At 46.4% G+C, this 15,000-nt stretch overlaps 1 protein-coding gene across 1 annotated transcript in view; it reads right to left on the bottom strand.

The window, feature by feature from the left end:
- tcf7l1b (transcription factor 7 like 1b) overlaps positions 1-15,000 on the bottom strand; it is a 39,607-nt gene that overhangs the window by 10,619 nt on the left and 13,988 nt on the right. Inside the window, exon 4 of the mRNA XM_058389506.1 lies at positions 4,579-4,662. Coding sequence (XP_058245489.1) covers positions 4,579-4,662 — 84 coding nt within the window. The remainder of the gene's footprint in view (positions 1-4,578; positions 4,663-15,000) is intronic.

The raw sequence follows: 15,000 nt of genomic DNA, 5'->3' as shown, positions 1-15,000 counted from the left end.
TCTTGTTCACGCTCGGCTGGATGTTGCGAGTTAAAAACAGTTTTATGCTATTTTGTCTGGAGTGCCGAGACAGGATGTGTAACCTGCAACAGAATTTGAAATCCAAACAAAAGGCCCACACACTCGGGGCCACCTCACAGAGGCATGTATCCTGCAGGGCCGATGAGGGAGATGAGGGATGAGAGAGAGAAAGAAAGAGAGAGAGAGAGAGGGAGAGAGAGAGAGAGGAGGGTTTCCTTCACATTGGAGATAAAGTATTAGGCAAAACAGCCTCTGGGTAGCAACACAAGGAAAAAAAAAACAGTTTTGAGGCTAGTGTGTGTGGAAGAGGGGCAGTGTGTGTATGTGTGTGTATGTGTGTGTGTGTGTGAGTTTTTGGTATTCATCTGCAGGGTGGGAGGTACCGGAGCCTTTCAGAAACTCAGGAGGAAGAAAAAAGGGAAAAGAAAAAGAGAGGAGAACGCAAAGCATGCTGGGATAGGGCGGCTTTTGTTTGTCGCTCTCGCAGGAAGTGGATGTCAGAGTGGCCTGACCATGACATCAGCATTCAGAATGAGCGCCGATGGACATGGGGAGACACACACACACACACACAAACTTATGCTGACTAACTCTGATGATGGATCCGTGTCTGAGTGGAAGTACAAACCAGTTAAAGTGAGAAGCAACAACATTTATATAAAAAAAAGTCAGCGTGAGGTCACGAGCAAGGCATAAACATTCTCTCTCTCTCTCTCACACACACACACACACACACTAAAGTAAGTAAATATATCTTAAAATCAACACACAAGCTAGCTTCTTCCTTTCACTCCCTAGATATCCAGATTGTGTATGTAAACACACACACACACACACAGCAGAATACTAATACTAACCCCGTCTGCTGAATTATTGAGCATCTCGGACAGAGCAGGAGCGCTTGTTATCGTACACACACCTTGCGGGCCGGAGCTGACGGACAGGCGGCTCGCGACGCAAATAAATCGGCTCCATAGTCGTAAATCAGTTCACACACACACGTGAGAGACGGGGTAAGGTTCACGATCTGACGTGAGCGCTCGGTGGCAGTAAAACGTGTCTGTGCCTGACGCTCGTTAATATTCACCCCCCTCCCCGTGCAAGACGCATCACAGGCTGAAACACTTCATGATGTGAATCAACAAAAGGCGAAGTCTCCCAGGTGATTCCCACTCCATGCGCGTGCGCGTGTGTGTGTGTGTGTGTGTGTGTGTGAGTGTGTGTCACCACCTCTCATTAGCGCTGAACTAGGCTAAAGCACTTTAGCAGTTTCCTCTGAGATTCTTGCCCTCGGGCTACGACGTGACCCTCAGTGTGTGTGTGTGTTTTTTTTCTCTCTCTCCAGAAACAAACTGATGATATTTTACCATCCTGTTAAATCGCCACAGCTGACGTTTGCTTGTTTAGCTAACAAGCTCGCATGTAGCGGAATACTGTGCATCATTTTCAACACTGTCCTCACAAATCACTCGTCCAAGCTAGAACTAAAAAAACTTCACTCCAACAATCAGACGTGAAGGAAAACGCTTCATACAGTAACTAATAACAAGAAGAGGGCATGGAAACACACCAAAAAGTGCCTGTGTGTATGAGCATACACACACACACTCACTCCAGTTATATGCAAGAACACACATCATTCTAAACCATTATCAGTGAAATTGTAAGGATAAAAATTACAATCATTTACATTACATCATTTACAAAGTCAGTCTAGTCTATAATATTGGTCATTTTCTTTTCCTCTTTTGACCCAAAATGTGGACAGTTCAGCTTGCTGATCTTACATGAACTACATTCAACAAGATTAAACCATATTTACGTATCTAATGTCAAAGCCGGACACACACACACACGGACAATCCCAGAGCACTCTCTGGTCAGAAAAGTCAAAGACGCCACATCATTTATACGCAGCTCTCAAAACTGTTGTATGAGTGACCCCTCGTATGTCTAAAGCTGACGCTGACTGAAAAGATCTCTGAGACAGAGACAAACCCACAGGCTGAACGCCGAACCCTGAATACGTGCCATTCATCCTGGGCTAACGTGATCGCCGTTCCCCATGCCCGCTCTCACGCGTGTGATGCGGCGCTGTATAATGTTAGATATGAGATTAAGGCGGTAAAAGCACAGCAGCGCGGGCCGAACAAAGATGGCAGTGTGTTGAGAGACGATCTCATGGTGCTGTGCGGAGGTGAAGCTCGGGTCGAGCAGCTGTGAATAATTGGAGTCGGATTTGTGACGGATGATTTTAAGGACATTCTCTCGCACTGTCTCTCTCTCGCGCGCGTGCGCACACGCACGCGCACACACACACACACACACTTCTCCAGTGCTGAGTGAAGCACAAACACATGACCAGGGAGAAGCAGGAATAAAATCACAGACTCCCAAAGCAATAAAACATGCCGATTGTTCACAAATGTAGAAATAAATGGGAGGTCAGCGGGTCGTGTCTCTCTGTGAAAAGTTTCTCGCTGGACGAAACTGCCGTGTAACTCCTAGCTCCGCGAGAGCGCGGCCTCAGAGTACGCCAACGTGTGGTCAAACCCACCAAACAAAGAGCCGCTCGATGGTCTAAATAAATTCACCGAGTTATGAAACTTTATTTTTTATTTATTTTTTGCACTTATTACCTATTACAAAAAAACAACTGAATTCCACTGTCTAAAAAAAATTACTGTTTGTAAAAAAAAAAATTATATATATATATATATATATATATATATATAAAAAATAAAATTAAAAAATATAATAAAATAATAAATACATTACTAAAAGTTGACACACACACACACATCTTACTATCATTATGAGGACTGTCCTCATTAACCACAAACTTGTACACGTCTTATTCCAGTGTGAACACAAACATTACATCACAATAATTTCAGTATCGTAGACATGAGGAAAAGTTATCCTGAACCCTGTGCTGTCTCTGAGACGTGAATCCTGAGACGCTTTGTTGCGTTATGGATGTAATGGTGTCATATCATCCAGGCCAGAGTCTGGAGGTTTGGTCCATGTGAAGATATAAAAACAGGCTCGCTCAGACACACTGGAATCGGAAAGTGATGCTGATGTGTGTGTGTGTGTGTGAGTGAGAGAGAGAGAGAGAGAGAGAGAAAGGGAGAGAGAGAGTGAGAATGTGTGTGAGTGAGTGAGTGAGTGAGTGAGAGTGAGAGAGAGAGTTTGGTTGAGCAGACTGTTTATCGCACCATGCTGTCGTCTATAACCGCAGATCTCTTATCTCACACTGCCCTCATCTTCAAACCGGTTCTCCTGCCCAGTACCCAGGTTTCATTACAGCCCACATGCGCACACACACACCCTGATGAGAGAGAAACTCAAAGGCAGTGCCATGCTATCAGACGATCCGATCCGATCATTGCGAACAATTCATTAAGAACAGAAGCGTGGCTCTGTGGGGCTCTGCACTGAACCGGAGAGAGAGACAAGCATCGCTGCTTCTCTGTTAAAATCTGGACCTTTATCGTCCAACATCTCAGAGTTCTGTTTTCGGTTTTTGCCATGAAGGTGATAAATCTACATTACTCTGAAAGAAACCTGCTGAAAATGTCAACACACACACACACTACAGCGTCCACGTCAGTGTCCGCACTGAAGGAATGGGTATCTTCTGCGTTAAACACGAGAGGCACTCCTACTCAAACAGGAAGTGGTACTGCATGCCTTTAACAGGAGATCCAGCGAAAAAAAAACAAGTATTTCTGTACTGGACATGCCTGAGCGTGGAACTGGGCTGAAGTGACCTCTGGGTTAACGTCCATTAAAGGCAAAAACACTAGATTTTCTTCCTTTCGTTTTCTTTTTTTTTTTTTAACAATAACCTGGAAGATATTTACATCATCACAATAATTAACTAATTCAGAAATTAATTAATTAAAGCCGCTGACCAAATGCTAGGGGGAAAAAAATCTTGGAATTAAAATGAATTCCAGTCTGGACTGCTGGTTTGTGTTTGGATGCACCTTTGAGCTGTCAGTCACACACACACACACACACACACACACACACACAAGGCCACTGTAGACATGCAGGGGGCGGAGATTAGTGAACATGGGTGGGGACTGGTGGGTAGGCTCAAGGAATAAATAGACAGACAGACAGACAGACAGACAGACAGACAGATAGATAAAAAGTCAAAACTAATGTGCTAGAAACCTAATCCTGACTTCAATAAAAAATAATACTAATCTTTCCTAAAGTACTTTTGACTAATAGAAACACAGCACTGGTGAATTCTGTATTCTGATTGGTCAGAAGGTTTGGCTTCGGTTTATACCAGTGCGCTCGGTGTAACTGATAAACGATATGGTGATAGACGTTCATGGAATGAGTCTCCATTTTCACGGGTTGAAGCCGGGGCTTTAAGAACCATCCGGAAAGTCACATGATGCACTTAATAACAACAACAATAACAAGCACTTTTATTTTATGTGAAATCTTCTTTTCTAAGATGATATGTATTCATATTTATGCTGCAGAAATAGATATGGTGTACGCATACCATTTGTGTGTGTGTGTGTTTACCAAATGTCCCGGTGTAGGTGATCTGGAGTCCTTCAGCGCCGCTGAGCTCGGCACATCCAACAGCGGCCATTTCATCTGCAGATACTGTGGAAAGAAAACAGAAGACAAAACTAACATGAGCGACATTAGAGCAGGAAAAAAAAAAAAAAAGCTGACCCATTCACACACCCCCGTATGTCCTCGCATGGCAGATCTCCTTATTTCTGTTCCCGAGAAGTTCACAGTGCTGTTTATCTGACGCTGATAATCTGAGAGTGGAATGGTGACTGATGATGAAGTGACACACACCCCGTGCAATGTGTGCAGACTCGACAGGACGCTCAGCCCAGGAAAAACTCATAAATAACAGGTCAGCAGAGAGTGCTTACATGCACACACACACGTGCGCACACACACACACACACACCTGCAGGTGTGTGTCAGCATCAGTGAGCGTGAGGAATGGGAGCGCAGTGGAGAGTGTGAAATCGGCGTTTGTTGGGGAATGTGTTTCTACAAGAGCCCATCTGTGGGATCCCATCGAGAAAGATCGAGAGTGTGTGTGTGTGTGTGTGTGAGAGAGGGAGAGAGACAGCTGGGAGGACGTCCCACAGAGAGTGCTGGGAAAGCTGGACTGTGGCGAGAGCTCGGATTCACCGATGATGCCCTGGTGAATATCCCTGACCTCCTGACCGCTCCCCTGCGACAACCACTGGCTCATCTTCGTATCTTCATCATCATCATCATCATCATCGTAGAGCATTCCAGGTGTCCAGGAATATTTTTTTTTTCCCCCCTGATGAGTGACGACTGGCTAAACCCCCATCACCCCCCTGCTCCTGTCGGACAGCCCCCCCCCAGCTCCCCCACCCCTCGACCTCCCCCTTACTTCCTGCCTCTCTCTCTCGGCCCGTGGACTCGATCCTCGTCTCGCACATCTGGTTTGCGGATCAGTTTAATGGCCGGATACAGCAGATTTTCATGCGCGCGGACATTTTTTCTCCCCGCTGCTCCCCTAGATTTAAAACTAATAAAAAGCTGTTGTGCGAGCGCTCCCATATTCTTACAGATTACTGCGGGCTGCGCTGAGCTAATTTCGATTCCGTGTGTGTGTGCGCGCACGCTCGGTACTAGACTTTCCCACAGTCCTTTGCGGCAGGTCTGACTAAACTCACTTGCTGTCACCCGGCTCTCTGGAACAAACAAAACAAAGCCAAAAATACGCCAGAATGCAAACACGTGCACGCTCGCAGATAACTCTTAAAGTGCTTTAAACAGAGCTGAGAGAGAGAGAGAGAGAGAGAGAGAGAGAGAGAGAGAGATGTTGCTGTGTGTGCAATGTTTCCAGTTGAATTGTTTGATAGAGAAGCAACTGGACACCACTAAACTTTCATGGGAAGATTCCTTCACTCAACACCTGTGTGATACACACACTCCTAACACTCTCTCTTACACACACACACACACACACACACACAGTGTGTGTCTCTCTCTCACACATACACCCTGTCTGTCTCTCTCTCTCACACACACACAGCTCCAGAACCCAGTCACTGTTGGATTGAGAAGCGAGCTGTGTGTTTTTTATTATCATTATAACTGTAATAATATGGAGCACTCATATCAGTGAAATGGAGGCATGTGTGCGAGTTTAATTGCATTAAGAATTAAAAAAAAAGAAAAAGAAAAGAAAAGGTTCGGACCTCCTTGGTGTGTGTGTGTGTGTTTCTTTTTCCGTTCCTCATGTGTGTAACAGTGATGAAACTCTCTGTACACATAAAACATTACAGCGCTCAGGAACTGGCAGCGAGTCTCATCATTACTAATCTGAAAATTATTCATTTGGATGATCCCCCCCTCCACCCCCGAGTCCAGGCCTGGGTTCTGAGGGTCAGCTGAAGGTGAGTTGTGTAAATACGAGGTTTAATTGGAAATGAAACAGGATTGGTGCTCGTATCTTTCACAGAGATTTGACCAGAGAGCTTTAAACTGGAGAGGAGGACGAGTCAGTCTCTCTCTCGACTCTGGACACTGATGGAGGAAGTTTACATGGCCCAGAGTTTAAAAATGGAAAAGGCATTACGGAGCAGAGGGGAAGAGCAAGCGGACAGAGAGGGAGAGAGAGAGAGGGGGACGGACAGGAGAAGAGGGAGGGAGAGAGAGAGGGAGAGGGAGGGAGGAGAGAAGAAAAACATTTTCAGGAATGAGGTTTGTTGGAGCAGGCACAGGGTATTGTTTCCTGACAGCTGGGGGGCCAGTGGAAAGGGGGAGAGAGAGGAGGGGTGTGTGTGTGTGTGGTGTGTGTGTGTGTGTGTGTGTGTGTGAGTGTGAGAGAGAGAGAGAGAGAGAGAGAGAGAGAGCGCAGTGTGGGCCCCTCGTTCCCATCCGAAAAGAGAGGAAATTCTTAGGATTGACATCAGAGCTGAATGGCACAGAGAGAGAGAGAGAGAGAGAGAGAGAGAGAGAGAGAGAGAGGTGGAATGAGAGAGTGAAAGATGAAAAGACAGAGAGAGAAAAGAAAGATAACGACAGAAGAACAGAAAAGAAATGAAAGACGACAAAACGAAACAAGAAAAACAGGGAGAGAACAACAGAGAAGAAAAGCAGAATGAGGGAGAGAAAGATAATGAGAGTGAAATAAGAGAGAAAAAGAACAGACAGAATAAGAGAGAGAGATGAGAGGAGAAGGAAGAAAAAGAAGTACAGTGCAGTAACTTGGAGCTTTTCCTCCTGCCCTTACTGCAGCTTCTCCTGCTCACACACACATATCCAGAACCTCATACAATTCAACAACACAGCCTGAGAAGACTCTATATACTGTGTGTGTGTGTGTGTGTGTGTGTCGGCATCCTGTCCACTTAGCACATCAGGCCTGTCTAAACAGAGCAGCGGGCCAGGACCAGTGCCACTAAAACTGTCCTCGAGCTGGCATGCGCGCACACACACACACACACACACACACACACTCCCCCCAAAAATCCGACAGCACTGGTCAGCACAATCTATATCCGGAAAGAGAGAGAGAGAGAGACAGACAGAAAGAGAGAGAGACAGACAGACAGACAGACAGACAGAATAAGAGTGTGAGAGAGGCAGACAGAGAGAGAGAGTGAGAGAGAGAGAGACAGAGAATGAGAGAGAGAGAGAGACCGACCAACAGAGACACAGACAGTGAGAAAGTGAGAGAGAGAGAGAGAGAGACAGACAGAGAGAAAGGAAGAGGGAGAGACAGTTGTTGAACTTTATATGAATATAGAGAGAGAGAGAGAGAGAGACAGAGATGGACAGAGACACAGAGAGAGTGACAGAGAGAGAGAGGAGAGAGAGAGAGAGAGAGAGACAGTTGTTGAGCTTTATATGAAGTGTTTATATGGAGGGTTTGGAAAAAGCCGGGGTATAAACTGGATTCAGTAATTAGGTTTTACAGTACACTTAAGGCTCTGTGCTAATGCTTTGCAGGTGCACTCAAGTTCAGTTTAAACAATGCAGACAAGAGAGCTGGCATGAAACCACACACACACACACACACACCTCCCACAGGGGGTGGGCTGCTCATCACCCTTTATTGCACATCCCAAACCAGCATCAATAAAACGCAGGAAATTGAGAACATTCTCCTGTACGGCTGTTCGTTAGCTACCAGACGACTGCTTAGAGAAGAGGAGAGAAAAAGTGTGTCAGCATAGCCGCCGAACCAAGCTGATAATTACCCAAAATAGCTTTTTATGAGCGATATATTTTTACCTGTGCAACAGCCTCCTTCTTATTTTTAAAGATACTTCTTTCTAAAAAACGACAAGAATTCGTTTAAAAGTTCTCCTGGTGCACCTTTAATGACTGATTTCCATAAACAGATGCCTCGAAGAGCAGCGCTAAAGCTAATATTTTCGATCCGAAACTAGGCTGCGTCTGATCCGTCTCCCTCTCTCTAATTGTCTTCCAGCGCTCCGGCTTGGCCTCGGAGATCAGACGGAGCTCGGCGCTGGTAATGAGGGCTGTCCGGGACGCCGCTGCGATACAAAAGGTGGTCGAAATGCTGTCCAGAACCGTGCCAGGCGAGTGCCTTTGGTGCTGTGAACAGAGAGAATACGGCATATGCTCCAGGGTGTGGCGAGTGCCAGCGGGCGCGGGGTTGATTGTTCCGCCTCTTTCATGGAGTGTGAGAGAGCCGAGAGGAGAGGAGAGGAGAGACGCCAGGAAAGCTTTGTCACTTTCTTCGACGGCAGAGAGAGAGCGAGAGAGAGGGAGAGTGAGAGAAAGAGAGAGAGAGAGAGGGAGGTCTGCCAGGGAGGCAGATGTGAGGGGCAGTCGTCAGTAAGAGGAAGCTCATTCTTTGCCCGAAACAGAGACAGGAGGAAGAGTGACACGCTTTGGTTTAGACTCGATCTGGGACGCTCAAGTTTTTGGGTTAGAAAGTTTGAAGGTGTTGCAGGAAGCGGGCATGTAGGTCAGGATGTGGTGACGACATAAAAAAAAAAAAAAAGACAAACAAAAAAACCAAACATGCCAGATAACTCCGCCCTCACGATGGGAAAAATTGTGTCACATATACATTACTGCAAAGTGAAATTCTTTCTTCACATATCCCATCCTTGGGGGTCAGAGCACAGGGTCAGCCATGATGCAGCGCCCCTGGAGCAGGGTGGGTTAGGGGTCTTGCTCAAGGGCCAAACAGTGGTGCTGGGGCTTGAACCCCGATCATCCGGTCAACAACCCAGAGCCTTAAGCACCAAAATTCTCAATCCCTGAAGACTTTCAGGAAAGTATCCACCTTCGGAAAAGACGCTCATGTTACTGTATGGTTTCGGAAACCTCCTCCATATTATGTCTCCTCAATATAGTGACTCTTTAAAAGAATAAAAATTTATACAATTGTATAGAAACGTTATTAAATTTTGTCTAGACGCCGTCATCTGCTTCAGAACTTCTGGTGTTTTGTCTCAGTTTGTTGTCATATCACCAGACCTAGGCTTGGACCTTAACACCTGGACGCACACACACACTCTCTCTAATCTTTTTCCATACTAAAGCTCTTTCCATTAAACGTCCATCATTTCTTTGTCTTTAAAATGACCACATGGTTAGTGTGTGTGTGAGACAACCAACCCATTACCCTTCACCCCCCCAAAACACACATTCTTGTATCCCATACATAGTCAGTTCTCCATACCCAGCACTCCAAACACACCCAGAAGATAATGTCAATCACCTGGTGTGTGTGTGCTTATTTAAGCCCCCCTGCCGATGCCAAATGGCCCCCCTGCAGGCGGCTGCGTTAAGGTGCTAATCGGGGCTGATAACACTAACGTAGCCCTGTGTGCCTGCCTATTGTCAGGAGTCCATCACCTGCCTAATGCTGCTCATTTACACCTCCCGCTAGTCCACACACACACAAACACATCAGCCTTACGCACAGGAGGAGGCAGACAAGGGAAGAAAAAAAAAAAATACCCCACCTAGCCCCGGCCGGGCTCCATTGTTCAGCACTTGTGGCAAATTAAACAATTACGGAAGGCATTCTCAGGCAAATAGGAGACACAAGCGTGCTAATGGGGCAGTAATTACAGGGAGGTGGTGATGACGATTAGCCAAAACCCTGCAGACATCACGCTCACTTACACTGCCATGACACACACACACACACACAACAGACAACGCTTACGCAGACGCACCTGCCCTGAACTTCAAACCGTTCACACGCCCACGCCCCATCGGCGACTTCTCTGCATTAGCGAGTCTGCTCGAGGCGAAGGATTGTTTGTTTTGGCTGGTGAGCTGTTTACAGCCAGGCGAGACGATCTCAGGAGGAGAAAAAACACTGCGTTTTTATTATTTGTGCTCCCGGCTCCGCCACTTGTTCGACTCGGCCCCGCGGTGCTCTCCCAACGTCCTTCACCGTGCGGACGCTGCGAATTTAAGTGTTTTCCGGCGTGACCCGTACGGCTCCGTGGCTCTCCCATTCACCGCCTGACAGCCCTAAAAACCGGGGTTAAAGGTTGACCTGACAGAGTGCACCGGTCTCCGTGGCAACCCCGACCCTTTTTCTTTTTTTCAGGACAGGCTCGTAGGCCTCTTAATGCACAATAGAGCTCTTAGTGGAGAGGGATCGGGGTGAGGAGTGTGTGTGTGTGATTTGTTTTTAAATACTTGACAGCTTAAGTTTTCGCTCTAGCACTAGCGTGAATAAAGGAAAGGAAGTGAAGGGAAGCAAAGTAAGGGAGTTGTATATAAAAATATTGCGGCGCCGAAATGATCGACACACACCAGACCATAAAAGTCGAAATAAAGATCTTCACGACGGCCAAAGAAAACGTGTTGTGGTTAGCAGGAAAAACTGTAAAATGACTTTTCTGTGAACACACTGCAAAAATATACAAGCCTCAGCTCTGATGAAGGCATGGCTGGAGCTTTTCCTCCTCATGTTCTCATGTCTTTAGGAGGTTTTTCTTCATGTCTCAACACAATTCAGTAACTTCCTCGAAGCCTAGAAAGCTCTGAAGATCATAAAGCAGCATGAAGAACTTATTTCTTGAACCTGGTGATCTATTACGCTCAGCTCTTCCTCAGACGTCGCTCTCTTAATTACCTTGAACGAGTCTGCGTGTGAACATGTGTAATGTTTGAGGTTTGTGGACCCCGCACTAACAGGTTAAAAGCGTCCCCTCCGTTCCCTGGTGTCTTTGTGGGACGAGGCCACGCCCCTAGCTTAAACGGAGCCGGACGCTTTTTTGTCATGGCTGTCATGCTCGTCCGAGTCGCGGCTGAATTCTGGCCATGACATGATCCTGATCTACGACTTCCTCCTGACTACTAATCCTGTTTCAGCTGCATGAGAAACACACATGCGCACACACACAGAGGGAGGGAGGGAGAGAGGAAAGAGAAAGAGAGATTGATTCAGAGAGAGAGAGAGAGAGAGAGAGAGAGAGATTGATTCAGAGAGAGAGAGAGAGAGAGAGAGACAGACAGATAAAGACAGTGACAGTATGAAAAAAGACAGACTTAAAGACAGACTTAAAAAAAACAGATCTAGTAAGAGAGACAGAGAGAGAGAGAGAGACAGAGAGATTCACAAACAGAGAGAGACAGACAGAGAGAGAGACACAGATAGATTAATAGACAGACAGACAGACAGAGCTCTCAGCTGAAAGGTTAGTCTATAGAATAAGTGAGCTATTGTGTTGCGGAAAACAACAGTTGAAGTGAAACCTTGCGCGTAATTAGAAGCAGCGGTAAATGATGAGTGTGTGTGGCAGGAGGCGGTGTGTGTGTGTGTGTCTCTCTCCTAGGGCAGAGGAAACCTGGTCATACTGTTTAAGTCAATTACCAGGCCACTGTGAGGTTCCTCAGTACCTGGAGATCTGATTACACCACCACCACAACCACCCCCTTTAACCCCAAACCTGTCTGTCTGTCTGTCTGTCTGTCTCTGTCTCTCTCTCTCAGACCTGCGCTCCGAGCTGCCGAGTCCTTTATGGCCGGAGAGGGCGAGTGAATTACAGAGCAATTAGCCAACTTTTTTCTCCTTTAAATAATAAAAACCAGACACTGTGGCTAGCTGTGAAATGGCTGACTGGATGCTTGCTGTAAAACCTCAACAGTGGGATACCATTAACGTGTGTGTGTGCGTGTGTGTATGTGTGTGTGTGTGTGTGTGTGTGTGTGTGTGCGTGCACTGCTTAAGCTATTACAGCAGAATAAAGTCTCATAAAGCGCACAGTCATATTCTGGTAAAGCGGGCAAAAAAAAGAAAGACCTAAACAAAACAGCAGAGAGAAAAAATAAAAAAAAAAATCCTGGAAGTCTCATTTACAACCATGTGACGAGTCACTCCTGATAATTATGGGATACGCTGGTTATGGGGTTACCACTGGCAACTAGACGGCCCACCTCACCCATTGGCATAATAATCACTTGTAAACTTTGGGGAGAGAGAGGGGGGGGGGGTGAGAGAGAGAGAGAGAGAGAGAGAGAGAGAGAGAGGGAGAGAATAGTGTGAGAGAGAAATTGTGTGTGTGTGTGTGTGTGTGTGTGTGAGAGAGAGATACAGTGAAGAGAGAGAGCGGGGAAGGGGGGAGGGAGAGAGAGAAAGTCAGAAAGAGACAGAAAGATAGAAATTGTGCGTGTGAGTGAGAGAGCGAGAGAGCGAGCGAGAGAGAGAGCGAAGTCAAACCCCACCTTTAACTGGCTGAAAAAGAGAAAATAAATATTTGCCTGAGAGTAAATTTGATCTGGCCGTGCTGAGTGAGTGCCAGGCCTTCAATAAGAGCTTGTGTTAAGAGAGCCACCATTTAAACTAGCCCTTTCAGAGAGAGAGAGAGAGAGAGAGAGAGAGAGAGAGAGAGAGAGAGAGAGAGAGAGAGAGAGTGGGTGGAGGGGTGGAAGGAACAGAAAAGAGGGCTAAATTAAACACATTTGTTTCTGCTCACACATACCACAAGTCTTATGAAAACAGAGCAGTGATTGTGTTCACTCCACAGCCCCCTCTGACACAAACCCACCCACTCCTACACACACACACACACACACCCCTTCCCCCCTTGTCCCACAGCTGTCTATAGATGGCTTAGTGTGTGTGTGTGTGTGTGTGTGTGTGTGTGTGAGGCCCAGATCTCCAGCCCTGCCTGCTCAGGCTCACTCGACCCTGTACACACACGTACACACGTTTCTCAAAACGCCATTTTAACTCGCTCAGACTTTTTCTATAAAACTATGTGACGTTGCCCGGAATGGAAGACGTGTGTGTGTGTGTTACGGGTGTGTGTTGTCGGATCTGACGATTTAACAAGTCTCAAACGATTATAAATTTATATCTAGTCACTCAGCGTGTTCATCTGTCTGAAAACTTTCTAGCGTTGGCGTTTCTTTTCTCCTCTAGCGCTCAGAGGGTTAAAGTCAGAAGAGTTCTGGGCTGCTGTGCTCACGAGAGCATCTTCCAATCTTTCTCAAGATTTGAGAGGGAGAAAATTTCGCTGGACAAAGTAATGGTGGAAAACTGCGTTGTTTATATTAAAGAGAATTCCGATGTACGGAGAGAGAGATTTTCTACGATGGAGAATTCGCAGCACTAGTTTTTTTTTTTTTTTTTGTTTGTAGACCTCCTTCACTATCCACATCCACGTCCATGCCTGGAGCCTCCCTCTCTCGCTCACTCACACACTCCACATGAGTATTTCCAAATGTGGGACACCCTGGCAGCGCTGGGAAATGGCAGAGCCGCAGCGACTCCCAGTTCCAGCTCCGAAAGCCTTGGGCTTTTTCAGTAAATCTGTTCAGGCTTTGCGTTACGAGTGACACCGTACAAAACACACGCTCCTCATTTTCCACATAAAAACCACAGAGACGTATAAAGACCGGGATGACAATGCGGGTGATATCACGCACACACACCACCAGCCACTGGGGCAAAAAAACAGCGCTCTGCATGCCGAACATCGCCAGTTACTCTTCATACTGGTTGTCTGATTATTGGACATTTTTTTGTTCCTTCAGCACTGGGCCTGAAATCCTGAGTCCTTCAGGCGTAGCAGAGCAAACAGGAAGGCTCCAGAGTACAATGACAGAAGCAAACAGGAGTGTGTGTGTGTGTGTGTGTGTGTGTGAGGACCACACCTGGACATCGCTGAATGGGTCACGGAAAGTCTCTGAGATGGAGATAACTGAGAATTGGACAAACAAAAGCAGGGCTTCACCTCCCGGGAGTGGGCGTAACCTCACAGCCTCCTGACCGCATGGGCTGCGTTTCGAATCTCACGGTTAACAAGGGTCAAGTGGGGGAAAAAAAAATCTAAATTGTAAAGTAATAGAGAAGAAAAGGAGGCACATGAGCATGCAGAGATCGAGAGATTTATCTGAGACGGAACGGTAAACAGCCATAAAACACGGCGGCGTCAGCTGTCTGGCAGCACCAGCGCCTTGTAAAAAAGAGCTGCATCTGCGTACCTGACCTCACCTCCACCTGGACTGACCCCGAGATCCTGAGGTAAAGACGCCAGGACTGGATGAAGTATCCAGTCGTGATCAGAAAGCTTTAAAGTCATCTTGAATCATGATGAGGACACGAGCACAAAACTTACCACTTATTATTAGTGTCATTTTTATTGTTATTATTATTTATAACAAAGAGACACTGAAAGCCTTTTATTTCTTTTTTTTTCCTTCACAACAAGCGAGTTCCCGTTACACAACCACAACACACAGCGTCCACTCTGACACTGGACACTCCTTCTACTGTCTTACGCTCATCATCAGCAGCTCTTTCTGAACGAGATCTTGGTATAAAAATGATAAGGGGTCAGAACCAGCGCACTAATATACAGCGCATGAGAGAAAGTTAATCAACGCTTTCTGACCAATCAGAGCACAGAACTCAGAGCAGAGAGCTGAGCCACGTGGCCATGTATGACTACAGGGAAACATGTTAGAGAGTAGTGTTTATTCAAG

Source organism: Hemibagrus wyckioides, linkage group LG05 (genome assembly GCF_019097595.1).
Source record: "Hemibagrus wyckioides isolate EC202008001 linkage group LG05, SWU_Hwy_1.0, whole genome shotgun sequence".
Taxonomy (NCBI): domain Eukaryota; kingdom Metazoa; phylum Chordata; class Actinopteri; order Siluriformes; family Bagridae; genus Hemibagrus; species Hemibagrus wyckioides.
The sequence above is the reverse complement of the archived record's forward strand: the minus strand, read 5'-3'. Positions and strand labels throughout refer to the sequence as shown.